We start from the raw sequence: 14,930 nt of genomic DNA on the forward strand, positions 1-14,930 counted from the left end.
CCTATCCTTACACTTGCGAACAAGCCCAGTTTGTAAATGGTGCCTTCTTCCAAATGCAGCTTTTCCTCTCTTTTCAATCTCGCGTTCCCTGACCTGTCACTTTTATGGCTGGAAAGTCACGGCGAATTTAGCTGTTTTCTCCTCCTCCGCGGCATGTCTTCATGTGTCCGGCCTGCTCGTAGCGAGGATTTTACGGTACTTTGGGTCTGGCCCAGTTGTAAAACACAACCTAAACCGATCCAGATTGGCCCGAAATTGTGTGAAAGAGGTGGTGGTTGTGTGTGTGTGTGTGTGTGTGTGTGTGGGGGGGGGGGGGGGGGGGGGGGGGGGGGGGGGGGGCTAAGCCTTTTTTTCTATTCTGTGTTTGAGTGCATGTGTGTGCATGTCTGTGTCCGTGTGTTTACACATGCATACATCTGAGTTTGCCTGCCTCTGTGTGTGTGTGTGTGTGTGTGTGTGTGTAGGGGGGTTGTTCTGCAATTGCCTGGAGCCACTGGGACGGAGGGCCTGGGTGTTTACCATCTGCTGCAGTGTAAAAATGTCAGAGCCAGTCTCTGTGTTTGGAGAGTCTCACACAAGTGACAAGGGGAATTTCTTAAGCAAATCAGAACAGCATGTGCCCATGCCAGCTACTTGCATGTTTCTTTCTTTCACCCTGCCTCCTCTCCCCTTCCTACTCTTTCTATTATTTTAGTGTTTGGCGTCCTCTGGATTAGCACGAGGCACAGCGGTGTTCTGTTTGCCATGCCTCCACGACTGTCGTATGTTGCTCAAGTCTTCTTTTCATGTGAACTTCAGCTGCAAGAACAGCTAGTAGCTTGTTAAAGACAGGGGGGAAAGTCATAAATGCATGAGAGCACAAACTGTTACTTGGTATTTTTAAAGACTTGTAATAAACTGCAGTGCAATTAAACGTATTATCTTTTTTTCCCAGATCCATGGCTCATTTGTTTTAATATTTCCTTTCCAGTCGCATAAATTTTTTTTTAAGTCCCACCTCATCATTGGTTGTCATTCAGCAAGGTCATGATCACCACCCCAGCTATGACTGGGAACATCACATATTGGTGCAATGGTGGAGTCTCAACTCAGTTCCTTATCTATTATCTGACTTATAACTAATGTGTTTGGAGTGAAAACCTATAAAGCTTTGCCATAACTTTTACCCGCACTTAGATTTCCATTAAAAAAATGCTGTTTTCTTAAAACTCCATTACAAAGAAACATTAGGAATACGTAAAAACCAAGCAATTTTTATTATTTATTTTTTTCCAACCTGTAGTTTGTTGCAATAGAAATACAATAAAACCAATTGGAATTGAGAAATCTGTATTGAACCGTATCTGCTTTTACCGGGGAAAAGGCTGAAATAGCAGCTTTCTTTACCATGCACATAGGCAGGTTTGGCATGGAGAGACACATGCTGCGATTAGACGTAGCCATTCATAACAGTCGGGCTAATTATGTAATAAAAGGGGCATGAATGCTTTGAAGTACTAAGGGCAGTTGTCAGTTTCTTTGAAGGCAATAGTAATTGTCATGTTCACTACCTCACAAATCAAATCCTCGTGCACGTGTTCCTCCCCGAGTCTGGTCTGCTTCCCCACGCTTGATCTGCCCTCCTCATCGCTGCCTGCGCTCCCCCACCACACATCTGGATTGGGTAAAAAGTCAGCCGTGACCAGGGAGGACTTCACCTTGGCACGCCGCTCGACACCACCCTTCCGCGCAGAGATGAGAACATCTCCACGACTCCACAAGGAGTGTGACTGGTATGTAACTGGTGTAACTGGTGACTGGTATGTGCCAGGGCGTCTCGGCTACCGCTTTTTATGACACAGATTCCGTGTGTTCAGTAAACTTTAACTTGGATCGGAGCAGACAGGCCATTCTTTCCATTCCTGCAGTAAAGTCCCGGTGCTGTTGTTGAATGTCGTGCTCCGGAGCTCTGTAGACCCTAACTACACACATGAATAAACATTACAGGTCGGAAGTACCCATCCCCTACTGGTAATAATTCCTGACCCGTGGAATGGCTTTTTAGTGTCTTCCATTTGATTTGAAATGAGGGATAGCGATCCAAGAAGTCCCCTTGAAGTTCAAACCCACTGTAAATGACTTCCTTGTTCCTGTGCAATCTCTTTGACTTTTGTTGGAAACCAGGTGACTAGCCTCTAGGCAGAGCTTTAATGCAATAAGTCTTCAGCCAAAATAAAGCAAGATCCGGTGACACACTCTTCACTCCGGGATCATCTTTATGGTTTACTTATAGCCTTTATTTGAAAAGCAGGTCTAATACTGCAGCAAGCAGTTTATGATACTTCTTGAGATGTGCGTAGTATGAACTCGTACTCTACGTGTGTGTATATAATGTTCATATTACCTTCAAACTTTCAGTATCAGTGAAGATATTTTTGTTGTTTGAAGTTTTCTACTAATAAGGTTCAAACCCCACTTACTGCCATTGTATGCCTGAGCAAGACACTTAACCCTGAGTGTCTCCAGGGGGGACTGTCCCTGTAACTACTGATTGTAAGTCGCTCTGGATAAGGACGTCTGATAAAAGCCATTTTTTTTAAACATGTACTGGCAACAGTGCCATGAACAATGCTGGGGTTATGATTCAGTATAATCTGATGTAATGCATTTTTAAAATCTTTTTCAGTATTCTGTCAATGATTTCATACTCAATGATTTCATAATGAGTTTTTATGTCCAATTGATCCTCAAAACCTCAGAGAAGTTTCTGAGCAATGTGGTGATTTAGCATGGCAGCTTTGCATAATTTGCATGTGTTGTTCGTGTTGCGCTGACATCAGGAAAATTGATGTGTGTTGCATTTGATTATTCTAATTGGAAGCATACTCCCATAAGCTCCTCCGGGGCATGCGGAATGTATGTATCTCGATGTAGACGTGTAGTAAAACAAACACAGAGGCAACCAAGCAGCATAAATGAATACATAACTTTTATTTAAATAAATGCTTTGTCATAACAAAAAAGACAAAGGTTAAAAGAGTACATAAATTACAAGTTGAATAAATATTACACAGTGATATTCACTTTTTTTCTTAATAAATTGATTTTTTCTTTTTTTTTTTTTGTTCCTCTTCTTTTCTTTTTGAGTTCCAAATGCATTTCCACGGTTCTCCTGCCACAAATGGGTATTTATCATATGCCAGCTTATGCAACATGTTAAGGTGGTCATACAATGTGTCAAAAACTGAAAAAAAAAAAAACTAAAACCAAACAACTGTTATGCATTCAGAAAGCTGCAACTACTGTGAATCGTATGATATGTGACTACTGCGTTAGTCTAAGCGGACAGGGGATTTTGGAATCTGATGAAGGCACCAACAGAGACTGGAACTTGTTTCCTTCAGAAACATCACCCAGTGGCTTGTGGACAGACAGGTCCCGTATTAAATCGATTTAAGGGCCAGTTGCGTTTCAGTGAGATGTCTTTGAATAAATCCATGCCACTTTTCATGTGGTTCGGGTGTTTTCTCATAGCCCCTGACCTAGCTAGCATACCTGCCTCTCAGATTCCACTGACCCCTGCAGTCTACCCTGCTAACTGTGTCTACTGTGTTGTGGTTGTTGTAACCCCCGTGATGGGGGACGGCGGTGAGGCCCTGAAAACGACCACTGCCCATGACGCTCACCTTCTCCCTATCTCCTGGATTAGCACTGAGGAAGCTTGTTCTATTGGTTATGAGAAGAGGTGGGCTGTGATTGGCTGCTGCAGATTTAGGATCTCCCTATTGTTCATTGTCCTGGGTCTCAGGCATTGGCCACGTAGCCCCTGTCAAACATAGTCCAGGAGGTAACCTCCTCTGTGGTTCTGCCCCTGGTCTTTATTTTTCATGAAACGTAGCTGGATGTTTTCCCTGTTGATGGCACTGTGTTAGGAATGCCAAATCCGTCACCTTTTTCCATTAATATATGGTGAAGGGGCACCATCTGGACCTGGATAGCGTTGGGTTCATCACACATAGTTGTTGCATTAAGCCCCATTCCAACCCGGTTTGCGCAAGCGACATCCCTGAACTTTCCCGAAAAAGAACTGTTGGTAGGCCTAGAAGAATGCTACAACGGAATCCCACTACGCCGTTTCCCCCACCACGATCTTGCTCGATGGGAACGGCTCCTTCCCAAATCCCACTGAAGTACGAAACACTCGGGGCTGTGTGCAACCATCATGGCCGGGAATGGCTTTTTCTGCTGAAAAACACAGCTAGCGTTTTTTTTTTAAATTGTATTTAAAATGTCGAGGTCAGCGTAATATCACTGTCGACATTAAAACATTATTCTCTTCAGCTATAAAACGTAACATTTGCAGTCCCTCACAAATGAATATTTCAGCTTATTCTCAAAGAAAGTGTGTTGGGGACGGAAGTGTGTACCCACTAGCTTCAGCTGTTATTGATACACAAAAAATAAAAAGGGTTCCGCCCCCGATCCTTCAGCCACGAGAGAACCTGGCTGAAGAGGAAAAATAGCTTAGTGACGTCTCTTTGTCCGAACTTGATAGAGGTCCCTCGTCAGTGTGAAAAGGGTTTTACGTCACTATTCAAATGTATTTGCATGTAGAAAGGCACTGAGACTCTAACCCACACAAAACTACACATCGAGTGACCCTGTAGTAAATGTGCCATTTGTTTTTCTGTCACGACGCCCCATAAGGGAAAGACCAAAAGAAAAAAACAACCCAATAATAATCACCATCGTCATCATCATAATGCTATATACTAGGCAGGGTTTTGTGGGATGTGGCGTACAACAATAGTGGGAGGAATATGGATTTACGTGAACCGACTGACCTGCATTCAAATGACCTGGGCTGTATGGAACAATGCAAATAGTCTGCAGGCTAAAATACAAGAGTCCTTTCACCCAGCACCAGTCTTTTGTAGTTTTTTTTTCTTGTTTTTTTTTTTCTCTTAAACTTTCTTTTTTATTTTGTTGAGACATTCATGAATCAAAAAAAAAAAAAGGTAAATATACCAAGGTTACACCCATTTCTGCATCAGGGAACCACTTGGTTTTAAGAACATGGCTCAGGAGTGGGCAGTCGTTACTTCACTAAAGGCAAAAGAGGAGAACAGCAGAGGACGAAAGAAGAAAATATATATATGTAAAAAAAAATTACGAGACGCCACCTAGGACGGTGAAGACAGAGCGAGGAGCCACGCCACGCCATGCCATGCCCCGAATGGTGAACTGCGGCCCAAAACAGGTGGGGTTGGGGTGGGGACGTTTCTCTTACTCCAACTGTCCAATTCTTGTAGCTTTAGTGTCCAAAGATGTATAGGTCACACACAGGCATTACGTCCAAATTGTGGACGGGGGTCCAGGCTTCAGTTCACCATCAGGGCCTCTTATAGCATGGCAGCATCTATACATAGGCACAGTTGGCATATCAGGCTAGCTACAGAGTCATAGAGCCACTTAAGAACAGGTTTGTCTTATAAATTTTTTTTTTACACTCTTCAAATCACACGGGGTGTGAAAGCATCTCACTTGAGCCCGCTTAAGGTCAGATAGGAGGGGGGGGGGGGGGGGGGGGGGTGAAGTAGAAGGAGAAGAAGAAAGAACATTCTTTTATAAAGCTTTTTTCACACACGCACCGACACACGGAAAACGGGACCACGCAAGCTGCGTACATTCACCCACGCGACGCAACGTATTCTGAACTTGATGAAATGACACATTTCCAAGCAGGTTCCCCTATAATAAGTGCTATGACAGGAGCGAATACCGAGATAAAGACAACCGTATCCGCGGATCTCTATCGTTCTCTCGCTCTCTCTTCTCTCTTTTGGAAAACAAACAAAAAAAAAAAAATTGCAGGAGATCTCCAAACGGCAGATGCTCCCGCTATCTCTTCTGACACCTCGACAGCAAAAGATGTAAAAGACCAAGATAGCCCTGTTAATGATAAACATGCCATATATTCTTTGTTTTGTCTTACACGAACTTTTTGCTTTTTTAGTTGTTTTTTTTTTCTCTTTTCTTTAAACAAAATGGTACGGTGCTCAAACCCAGCTTCCTATAAAAATATATAATTGTATGTAATGTACTTTTAATGGTTTGCTGGGACCCACTCCTAAGTAGGGGACTCCATGGTAGAGACGAACTCTGACTTGCTGAGTCCTGTGATTTAGGGATAAGCGCTCAGTCAAGAAGAATGGTTGTCTTTTTTTATTACTATAATTTTTTTTTTTTTTTAATAGAGTCTGTTATTTTGTTGCTGTTTTAATGATTTCATTTTCTCTCTTTTTGTGGGATCCCAATCTCAGAGTGACTGGCGGGTGGACAGGTGGGAGGGAAAGGAGGAGGTGGGCCCTGGGTCAGGTGATCAGGGAGGGGCGGCTCCTCACTCGTTGTTGTTGCTGTTTTCCAGGTCCTTGCACTGGACGTTGCCCCCGCTGTAGTCTGTCCCGGGCAGCTGGACCCCGTACTTGTCGACGCACCAGCAGATGCCTCGCTTGCGTCCGCGGGACGGCTTGCACTGAGGGGTCGGAGGTGAAAAGATTACGCAACCACCTGCAAACGTGCATCAGCCTTGAGCCTTGGGAAAATGCGAGGGATTTCTCACCTGCTTGCGTTTGAAGAAGCCCTTCTTGTCGCAGTTGGGGAGGTACAGGGACATGGCCAAGACACGTGAAGTGTCCTTCATCCCCTGGATGATGCCATCCAGCTTCCTCCTGCAAGGGCCCTGAACACAGACACAGAAGATTAACTCGCATCTCACACCGCGAGACCATCCGGAGTCCCTGTAAAGAACTTACAAAGTCCGGCTCGTGCTTGTCGATGGGCATGGGAGAGTAGTTCATTGGACCGTAGGACCTTTGTTTCTCCAGCTGCTTCTTCCTGTCCTTTTCAATGGCGTGCTGTTTCCTGTTGGTGATGATTATGGGGACTTTAGGCGACTGCTCCTCGGTTTTGTCTGTCTTCAACACGTCCTCGTGCTCTCTGGATTCACGGTCTGCAGTAAACCGACACAGCGAGGGAAGAGGTCAACGCACAAATAACTTTACTGTGCGGACAGACACGTTTTTATCCCTCAGCGCGGCTGAGGAAAGCTTGGGCATATTTAGATTTCCGAAAGGCCTAATCAACATGCGGCCAACTGCTTTCCCACCAAATGCTTCCCTCATCTTTGTTTGTAGAGGAAGCCCGGACCAACAGCTGATGACCCTCCCTTCCCCAATCTAAACAAAAGCCAGAGTACCTCATGAAGCTCAAGCAAGAGACGCTGTGCCTTACCTCAGCAATTATCATCTTATGCCATTCATTAGAGAGAGTTCATTTTCGCTATCTTTATTGCATAATGAAAAACTATGAGGTAGACAATAATTCTCATCAGAATCTTATATAAACAGCGGTGGACAATATATACAGTATTACTGTAAAATCTAGTCTAATTGAAACACTGCTTCTGAAGCACCAGAAATCCTTCTATTGTCCAGAATCATGAGTTTGGTGCACAGTTTACAGAGAAGTTTATGTTGTATATGTGTTGCACTACAATGTAACAAACGTGAATAACATTGTATCATGGGCCCAATTTCACGATGGCATCTTATAGTCACCTGCCAATTAGAAATGTTTTGATGGAATCTTTCCATCCGTATTTGTACGTACACATCCACCAAATCATCCGACATGAAGACATTGTCATCTTACAGTTGAAGTCTGGCTGATTTGACTATAAGAGACTGTCCTGACAGATTATAGCAGAAAATAGAAACTAGCTATTCATGGTTTTCAGCCACATAATCTAGGCCACAAAACCCAAGAAAACAATGGCGACCACAATGAGTCAACAGTTTGAAAGAGAAGGCAGAACGACAGAAAAGTGAATGGTGTTCAGTGAAGATCTTAACTACGTCTGCTCTGCCGTTGTCTTGAGGACAACTTCACCTGCTAGGTTACGTCAGCGTTAGATCAGAATGTCCCCACCTACAAGATCTACAGCCTGTGCAAATTGGGATTTTAATTTGCCAACATGCCAGAAAACCTTACATAATCCGATTTTAAAGCCACAGCTGGATGCCTTTTGCCCTTTTTGTAAGTTTTTTTTTCTCTTTCTGTCTATATTCTGCACAGAAATAATTAGGGAACCTGCCAGGCCGAGGCCTGGTCACACTGCCAGTGGATGCCTGTGGTTATATTTATCCAGTAAGGAAATCCGACAGTACACCAGAGTCCAGACGGGGTCAGGGTCAAATGCTGGGGGGTGGGGGGTGAGTGGGAGTGTGCCAAGTATTGTTGAGGACACAACCGTGAGATCTTGTGGGACAGCTGAAGGGGAGGGTTTCTGAATAAAAATAATTTAGCAAACCGCTTTTTAGCCTCCACCATTTGATATGGAGCGTAGGCGGGGCGGGCGCACTATCAGCCAGCTGGTGTTGAAAGAGCTGGAGACAGCAGACACGGGCGCACGGAGAAGGAGGGCGCTTACGGGAATCGGGTCGCTGGCTTCTGAAGTTGCAATCACAGCTCTGGGTGTCTCTTTGAAATTAATCTCGCAACTCATGACTTGGCGGTCTGCGATTTCGGCATAGATGCCTCAGCGTTCCCTGTAACCCTGCAATAAAGCTCTTTAAATAAATGTGGCGCGCGCACGGGCCAGAAGGGACTAGGTTCGAGTTGAAGGGTCTGAACATCGTGATTTCATGAATCCAGCTCTGCGGATGCATCCGAGCGGGAGTTTCAGAAACGTTCAGGGAGAAAACATGCCGCTGATCAAGGTTACTTGGTCCACTCGGGGGAACACAAGCTACCTCTGTCCGCTCCCAATGGATAGACGTTGTCCACAACAGGCCTTTATGTGGTTCTCAGTCTTTTGTGGTCCGGCAGGTCAGGAGCACGCAGGCTGCTCATACTCAGTTTAATTCGACAATGCACAAAGTTTAGCTTAAGCCCATTCGCTGACAATGGAGCTCTTCTTTTTTAGAAACTATCAAATTCATCTTTTCCGAGCCAAAGCCAGTCGGGTATGAGGACAAAACTCACTTTTTCCATGCTCTGGGTCCCCAACTTGTAAAGGAGGCTTAGCGGGCCTGTGTTTAACATCTGAAACACAGCCAAGACGCTGGACGGGGGCCAAGGGGGCGGTGTCACGTGCAGACCTCTATTCAAATGAGCTCTGGAGTGAACGCTGCAGAGGTATTGGTGTCTCTCCCCTCCGTGCCGCTAAAGTTTTCATTAAAACAAGAGGATCCGAGCGGGGGCAAAGGAGGCGCATCTGATACGGCTCTCCTGAAACATTAATGCGGGCGCAGGGCAATTATGCTTCATGAATATCCCAAGTTTCTTGCAGCCCAGGGTCCAGTAATGAAAGCCAATCCGCCTTTCTTTCAACCATTTTTCTTCTCCCCTCCACTGATCTACAGGACAGAAACAAGGGAGGGATTTGATGACAACTTGCCTCGGCATACTTTTACACAATATGCACGTCCCTTTGTTCCGCGTCGCTCCGCAGAAAACGGACAGTTCATGAGAACTACACCCTGGTAGACAACCTTTGAATGTTCCCAAGACTCATTATTGCACGGAAAACGAGGGCACCTCTTCCAAGGTATCGTTTGACCGCATGGCATTTCTCATGGCATTAATTGTTCCTGCTTGTGCCAATGGCTGGCCAGGGTTCCGGCGGCTTAATTCTGCTGCTTAATATTTTAAGCCTGGACGCGGGCCACGGCGAGCCTGCGCTACTAAACCGGCGTGGCATGAAACGGCTGCTGCAGGAGGCCTGCTTTATTGCAGCCACCGGTGACAGCCAGTACATCTGGATGTGTCGGATCCAACAGAACGCTTCACCTAGCTAACCCTCTGCCGGGGCGTTTCGGCGTATTTTAAAAATGTTCCTATGACGTTGCACAAAGAGGGCCCGTTTTTGGATTATTTTCTTGTATCCTTTCATCTTTAATCAGACTTGTTAACCACATTACGCTAAAATTCCTCCTGAAGGTTTAAAAGCTTATTCAGGTACGTGAACAAATGCCCTTGCTGAGGCCGCCAAAGGCTCTGGCCTACTTTTCGGCTCAGTAATGATGGAGTTGAAATGCCCCGGCGGATAAGTCTATGTGCCTTGATTAATCGCTGTGAGTAAGGGAGAAGCGCCTGGCTTTAAATTAGGCGGCCCTGATACACGCCCGGTGCTCGCTCGGGAGATCTGCACACTCAGGGGATCGGTATTATTGTTTCCAGTGCTAAGCCTCCTTTCCCCATACGCACCACGGGCCGTCTCTGCTGATTCACAAAGGGTCTCTTTATGTGTCCTTTTCCTTTTGATTGGAGCCTGCGTGACCAGCAACTGTCCAGGAAATAACATTTCTCTCGGTATTGCGCCCCACAAAAGAGGAATATCGTGGCGCAATCAAAATGGATTCTTGTCCTGTCGCTGCTTTCATGTGGTATACGGAGGGGTTCTGGCGGCAGGAACATGCTCCAGAGCAACACATTTTGCTGCATAACAGCACTGAAGGAAAAAAGAAAAAGTTCATTTAGGTCAAGACGTGTACCAGGTCTCAAATTTGGATTTTGGGGTTTGATATAAGAAACAAATAGGGGGTGAATACTGTACCCCGCGATACTCCACACCAGCTATTCCATTCTATTCCTTCATCCGCAACAGTTTACGTGTCTCTTCATGATGGAGTCTGCACTTGTGCTATTAGGGCAGGGATGCGGTTAAGACAGGAAACGGCAGCGCTTAATCCCCGCGCGGTCATGGACACTTGACCTCTCCTCCTGTCTCTGTCTTGCCCAGCTGGTAAAACCGGGCTGAAACGAAACACCACGGGCGACTAGAAGCTCCCTTCTAAATCCATCCATTGCCTGACGGACAGGTCTTCAGAGAAGCCCTCCGAAAATGATTCTGCTGAATCACTGCGGCGGGACTGCGAGCCCGGTGCAACCCCGAGCTCGGAAAGCGCCGGCCCGCGGGGCTCAAGGACGATCCCAACAGTGACAATAGAAGGTCAGGATTGGGACAGGCGGACTTCAAAGCACGCACATGTGTCGCCTCGCGAAGTGTAGAGTGACACCCAGCTCGGCCACGCTCTATTTATCATTAGTGCCAACGATTTAAGAACGCTGCCGAGCTTGGCCGTCTTTTCTATTTCCAGAACAATGCCTGCAGAGTAGACCGGATTCCATTCACGCGGTTTCACGGATTGATGTTGCCTGAGGGAGATGTGTGTGTGTGTGTGTGTGTGTGTGTGTGTGCGTGTGGGAGGAGGGGGGGGTTGGAAGGGCGGGCTTCGAAATGAGTGCCATGGCAACATCACTTTAAAACTGGTTCGAATAATAAAAACACTAAAAACCTTCGAGTTACGTTTTTGGTAATATCACTGAGGAGGGGGGTTATATTAGGTTGAGGAATGGTGGAACGAGGTCCCACGGGACACCATTTCGTTTGGCACCGTCCACCCGTGGGTTTTTCATTTGGACTGTAATCCTGCACTCAGCGCCACCCACGGGTATAAACCCCAATCCAGGTCAGCCAGGCCGGGTTTGGTCATACGGACGGAGGGACCGACGAGGGCAAAGTGGGGTTTGCTCACAAAAGAAAACCCCACTAATTTTATTTCATTAAGGGAGATAAGATACGCGAGGAAAAGAGAAAAAAAAGGCACGAAGGACACCCAATAACCCAGGGAGCCCTGGAACGTCTCCTGCCTCGATTCTGTTGTCCCACGAAGGACACCCAATAACCCAGGGAGCCCTGGAACGTCTCCTGCCTCGATTCTGTTGTCCCACGAAGGACACCCAATAACCCAGGGAGCCCTGGAACGTCTCCTGCCTCGATTCTGTTGTCCCACGTGAGCGGGACCGTCCCTACCGGGTCGGCGAAGCAGTCAAACCCGCCCGCCCCACTCGGGCACGACCGAGGAAGTACTTCCTAACCGCGGATCTGCGGTTTAATTACAAATAAAGAAACGAGAAAAAAAACGCCGGTCCCTTACAGAGTGAGGGACCGTGTAAAAAAAGCAAGGCGTCGTTCGCCAGCGGAAGTAGACGGAAATGCTTAAGAGAGCGAGACAACATTCTCTCACACGGCGTTCCACCCCGCCTCTCTAAAAAAAAGAGCGTTTTATCCCCCCCCCGTCAGAGAAAACAGACGCGCTAGACGCGCATGACGCGCTCTCCCATCTTCCACATACCGACGTCGCCCGCGCACGTGCGGCTCTGACGGCCCGGCGACGCGCGTCGCGGGAGCGCGCTTCCCCCCCCTCCAGCCGGTCGGACGCGCGCGTCGCGGGCACACGGTGTGTGTGTGTGTGTGTGTGTGTGTGTGTGTGTGTGTGTGTGTGTGTGTGTGTGTGTGTGTGTGTGTGTGTGGTGGCTATTTACAATACCCGGCAGCAGCGCGAGCGCGAAGCGGGTCTGCACCGCACGAACTTTGGGGTGTCAAACCAAAATGCAAATTATAACACACGACCCGTCCAACGTTCACGACCCCCCCGCCCGATTACGTGCGATAAAAAAAAAAAACCAATAAAAAAATCCGTCCTCACCTACGGGCGGATGCGGCGGCTTGTATCCCTTCTCGTTGGTGCACACTCCCCGGCCGTGCAGCAGCGCATGCAGCGGCTTCTCCTCGCCGCTCCGCGGCAGGCAGCGCAGCCCCTGGGCGCACGTCCCGGTGTACACGCCGCACGCCTGGCCCTCGGACAGGGCGCAGGTCAGGCAGCATCCGCAGCCCGGCTCCTTCACCACCTGACAGCCCACCGGGACCGGGGGACACATGGACATCGCCTTCTGGTCGCAGGTCTCGCACGGAACGTACGAGGCGGAGCCGGAGCGGGACAGAGCCAGGAGGAAGGTGAGCGGCAGGAGGAAGCGGAGCACCATGGTCTTCTCGGACTAGTCTGGTTTTCGACGCGCTTTCGCCGACAAATGATGAGCAGAGTTGTGAAAATGTCAGTGTATCTTTTTCTTTTTCTTTTTCTTGGCCGTCTACTCTTCAGGTCATCAGATTTTTAAAAGCACATCCACAACTTCTCAAGGCATGAAATATAACCTTCCAATTATCTAGTCAATTTCTGCAAAAAATCAAAAACAAATCATTCCTCTCAGATATTAAAAAAAAGAAAAAAAATCTCCAATCTGCGCGCAAATGCAAATTTAAAAAAAAAAGAAAGAAAGAAAGAAAAAGAATAATATTCAAGACTTTTTTTTTTTTTTTTTTTGCTCCGTCTGTTACAAAAAAAAAAAAAAAACCTCGGCCGGTCCCAATACTTTCCCCTCTGGAGAAGTTTCTGAGCGCACACTGATCAACTTGAGAGCGACGTTGCCTTTTTAAAAAGAGCCGAGCCCTGCGAGCAGGGAGGCGCACTTGCACATGCTGGCCGAGCTCCAGCCCAGCCCTCCCTCACCCCGACGCCACCACCGCCGCCGCCGCCGCCACCACCCCACGTCCCAGCAGTGGGTGCCTTTACCCCCACCCCCCACTCTCCAAAAAAAAAAAAAAAAAAAACAGAAGCTCCTATTCTCGCATTTTTAAATCCCAGAGACCCTTGGGTCCCTCAAAAAAGGCTGCTCATCCCGGGAAACCTCTCCAGTGATTACAGAACGTGGTTGTTGTAATTAGGACATGGCTATTTTAGAATTGTTCTAGAATCACGGAACGTTCCCCTTTGCTATCTTTATTATTTCTTTTTTTAGGCCCAGGACTGAGTGGCAGATGAAAGTTTGGGGGACGGCGGAGGGCCTGGACGAGGGCGAGGAGGCAGCTTTAAGCCCGGTTTGCCGCGTTCTGTGGGCAGGAACCCTGGCAGCCTCTGCACCGCAGTGCTTGCCGCTGTCAGGCTCTGTAAACTGGCACCGGCTCAGCCGGGGTGAGGTATTGTGCCAGTCATTTGGATGCTGTTCAGTGAAGGAAAGACAGGAAGAAAGAATTCGGGGCTGTCCTGCGAAGCCCGTCGCGTGTAGGACGAGAGTCAATCTGCAGATAAATGAAAAAAAAAAAAAAAATAGATAAGATCCCTTGCAGCCCACGCTAAACGTCGGCGTGCTGGCAGTTCCAGATGTTCCAGAAAATGTTCTCAGCATGCTGCCCTCCAGGTGCTGACCTGACATGAGAGACGCCCTTCTGCCTTAACCTCTTGTCTAAGATGACAAAACACACAGACACACACACACACACACACACACACACACACACAGGACAGTAAATGTTGGAAGTGGGTAAATGTGGGAAATGGCCACTAGAAGGAGCTGTTAACAACCACAAGAGGCTCCTTCTTTAAAATTAACCTCCTCTGGAAGGTCTCTGCGGCAGCAGCCTTTACCTCCAGTTTATGAAATGACGAGAAAAAAAGGCACACACACACACACACACACACACACACACACACAGTCATGCGGCTTCCACCAAAAACACGCTGCACAGAATGGGGGGTGGAAGCATGATGCCTTTGCCATTTGTTTGGTTTAGGCCTTCACTTTATTTTTGGAGAAAAGCAGATTTGCAGGTATCAAGTTCACCAAAAAACAACAACAACATAAGAAAAAAAAAACTAATTATTTTCCAAGATGGGTATCAGGTTCTCTCCCTCTGCTCTTTCCTGTACTGTCAGTGATTCCATTAACCTTCATTACAATCTCAATACAGTCTGGCTGAAATACACCCTTGTGGAACAAAAAAGAAGAAGAAAGTATTCTGTTACCATACTGATTCCATTTATAGCAAACTCACACCGCTTCCTGGATACCTTTTTATTTACTACACCAGTGATGTGAAGTGTCATGCATTAGAACAATGCTCTATGTATTATCAATGTCATATGTTGTAGATTCTCACTGAAGGCATCAAAACTATGAATGAACACATGAGGAGTTATGTACTTAACAAAAAAAGGTGAAATACCTGAAAACATGTTTTATATTCTAGTTTCTTTGCTCTGATTACT

The 14,930-nt window shown here is 46.9% G+C and overlaps 1 protein-coding gene across 1 annotated transcript; it reads right to left on the reverse strand.

Moving 5' to 3' along the window:
- Positions 1-2,946: 2,946 nt before the first annotated feature.
- On the reverse strand, positions 2,947-13,174 carry igfbp5b (insulin-like growth factor binding protein 5b). The gene is made up of 4 exons (XM_028991020.1): positions 12,534-13,174; positions 6,795-6,991; positions 6,602-6,721; positions 2,947-6,514 (listed from the first exon to the last, which is right to left on the reverse strand). The coding sequence occupies exons 1-4, from the start codon at positions 12,868-12,870 to the stop codon at positions 6,380-6,382; spliced, it is 789 nt and encodes a 262-aa protein (XP_028846853.1). The 5' UTR covers positions 12,871-13,174; the 3' UTR covers positions 2,947-6,379.
- Positions 13,175-14,930: the final 1,756 nt, after the last annotated feature.

The sequence above is a fragment of the Denticeps clupeoides genome, chromosome 9, assembly GCF_900700375.1.
Source record: "Denticeps clupeoides chromosome 9, fDenClu1.1, whole genome shotgun sequence".
NCBI lineage: Eukaryota > Metazoa > Chordata > Actinopteri > Clupeiformes > Denticipitidae > Denticeps > Denticeps clupeoides.

Excerpts from the sequence above, each read along its gene's own strand:
- igfbp5b (XM_028991020.1), bottom strand. The coding sequence starts at position 12,870 with ATGGTGCTCCGCTTCCTCCTGCCGCTCACCTTCCTCCTGGCTCTGTCC. Across the intron at positions 6,992-12,533 it reads GCCGCCGCATCCGCCCGTAG|ACCGTGAATCCAGAGAGCAC; the intron begins GTGAGGACGGAT and ends GGTTTACTGCAG. Across the intron at positions 6,722-6,794 it reads ACAAGCACGAGCCGGACTTT|GGCCCTTGCAGGAGGAAGCT; the intron begins GTAAGTTCTTTA and ends GTCTGTGTTCAG.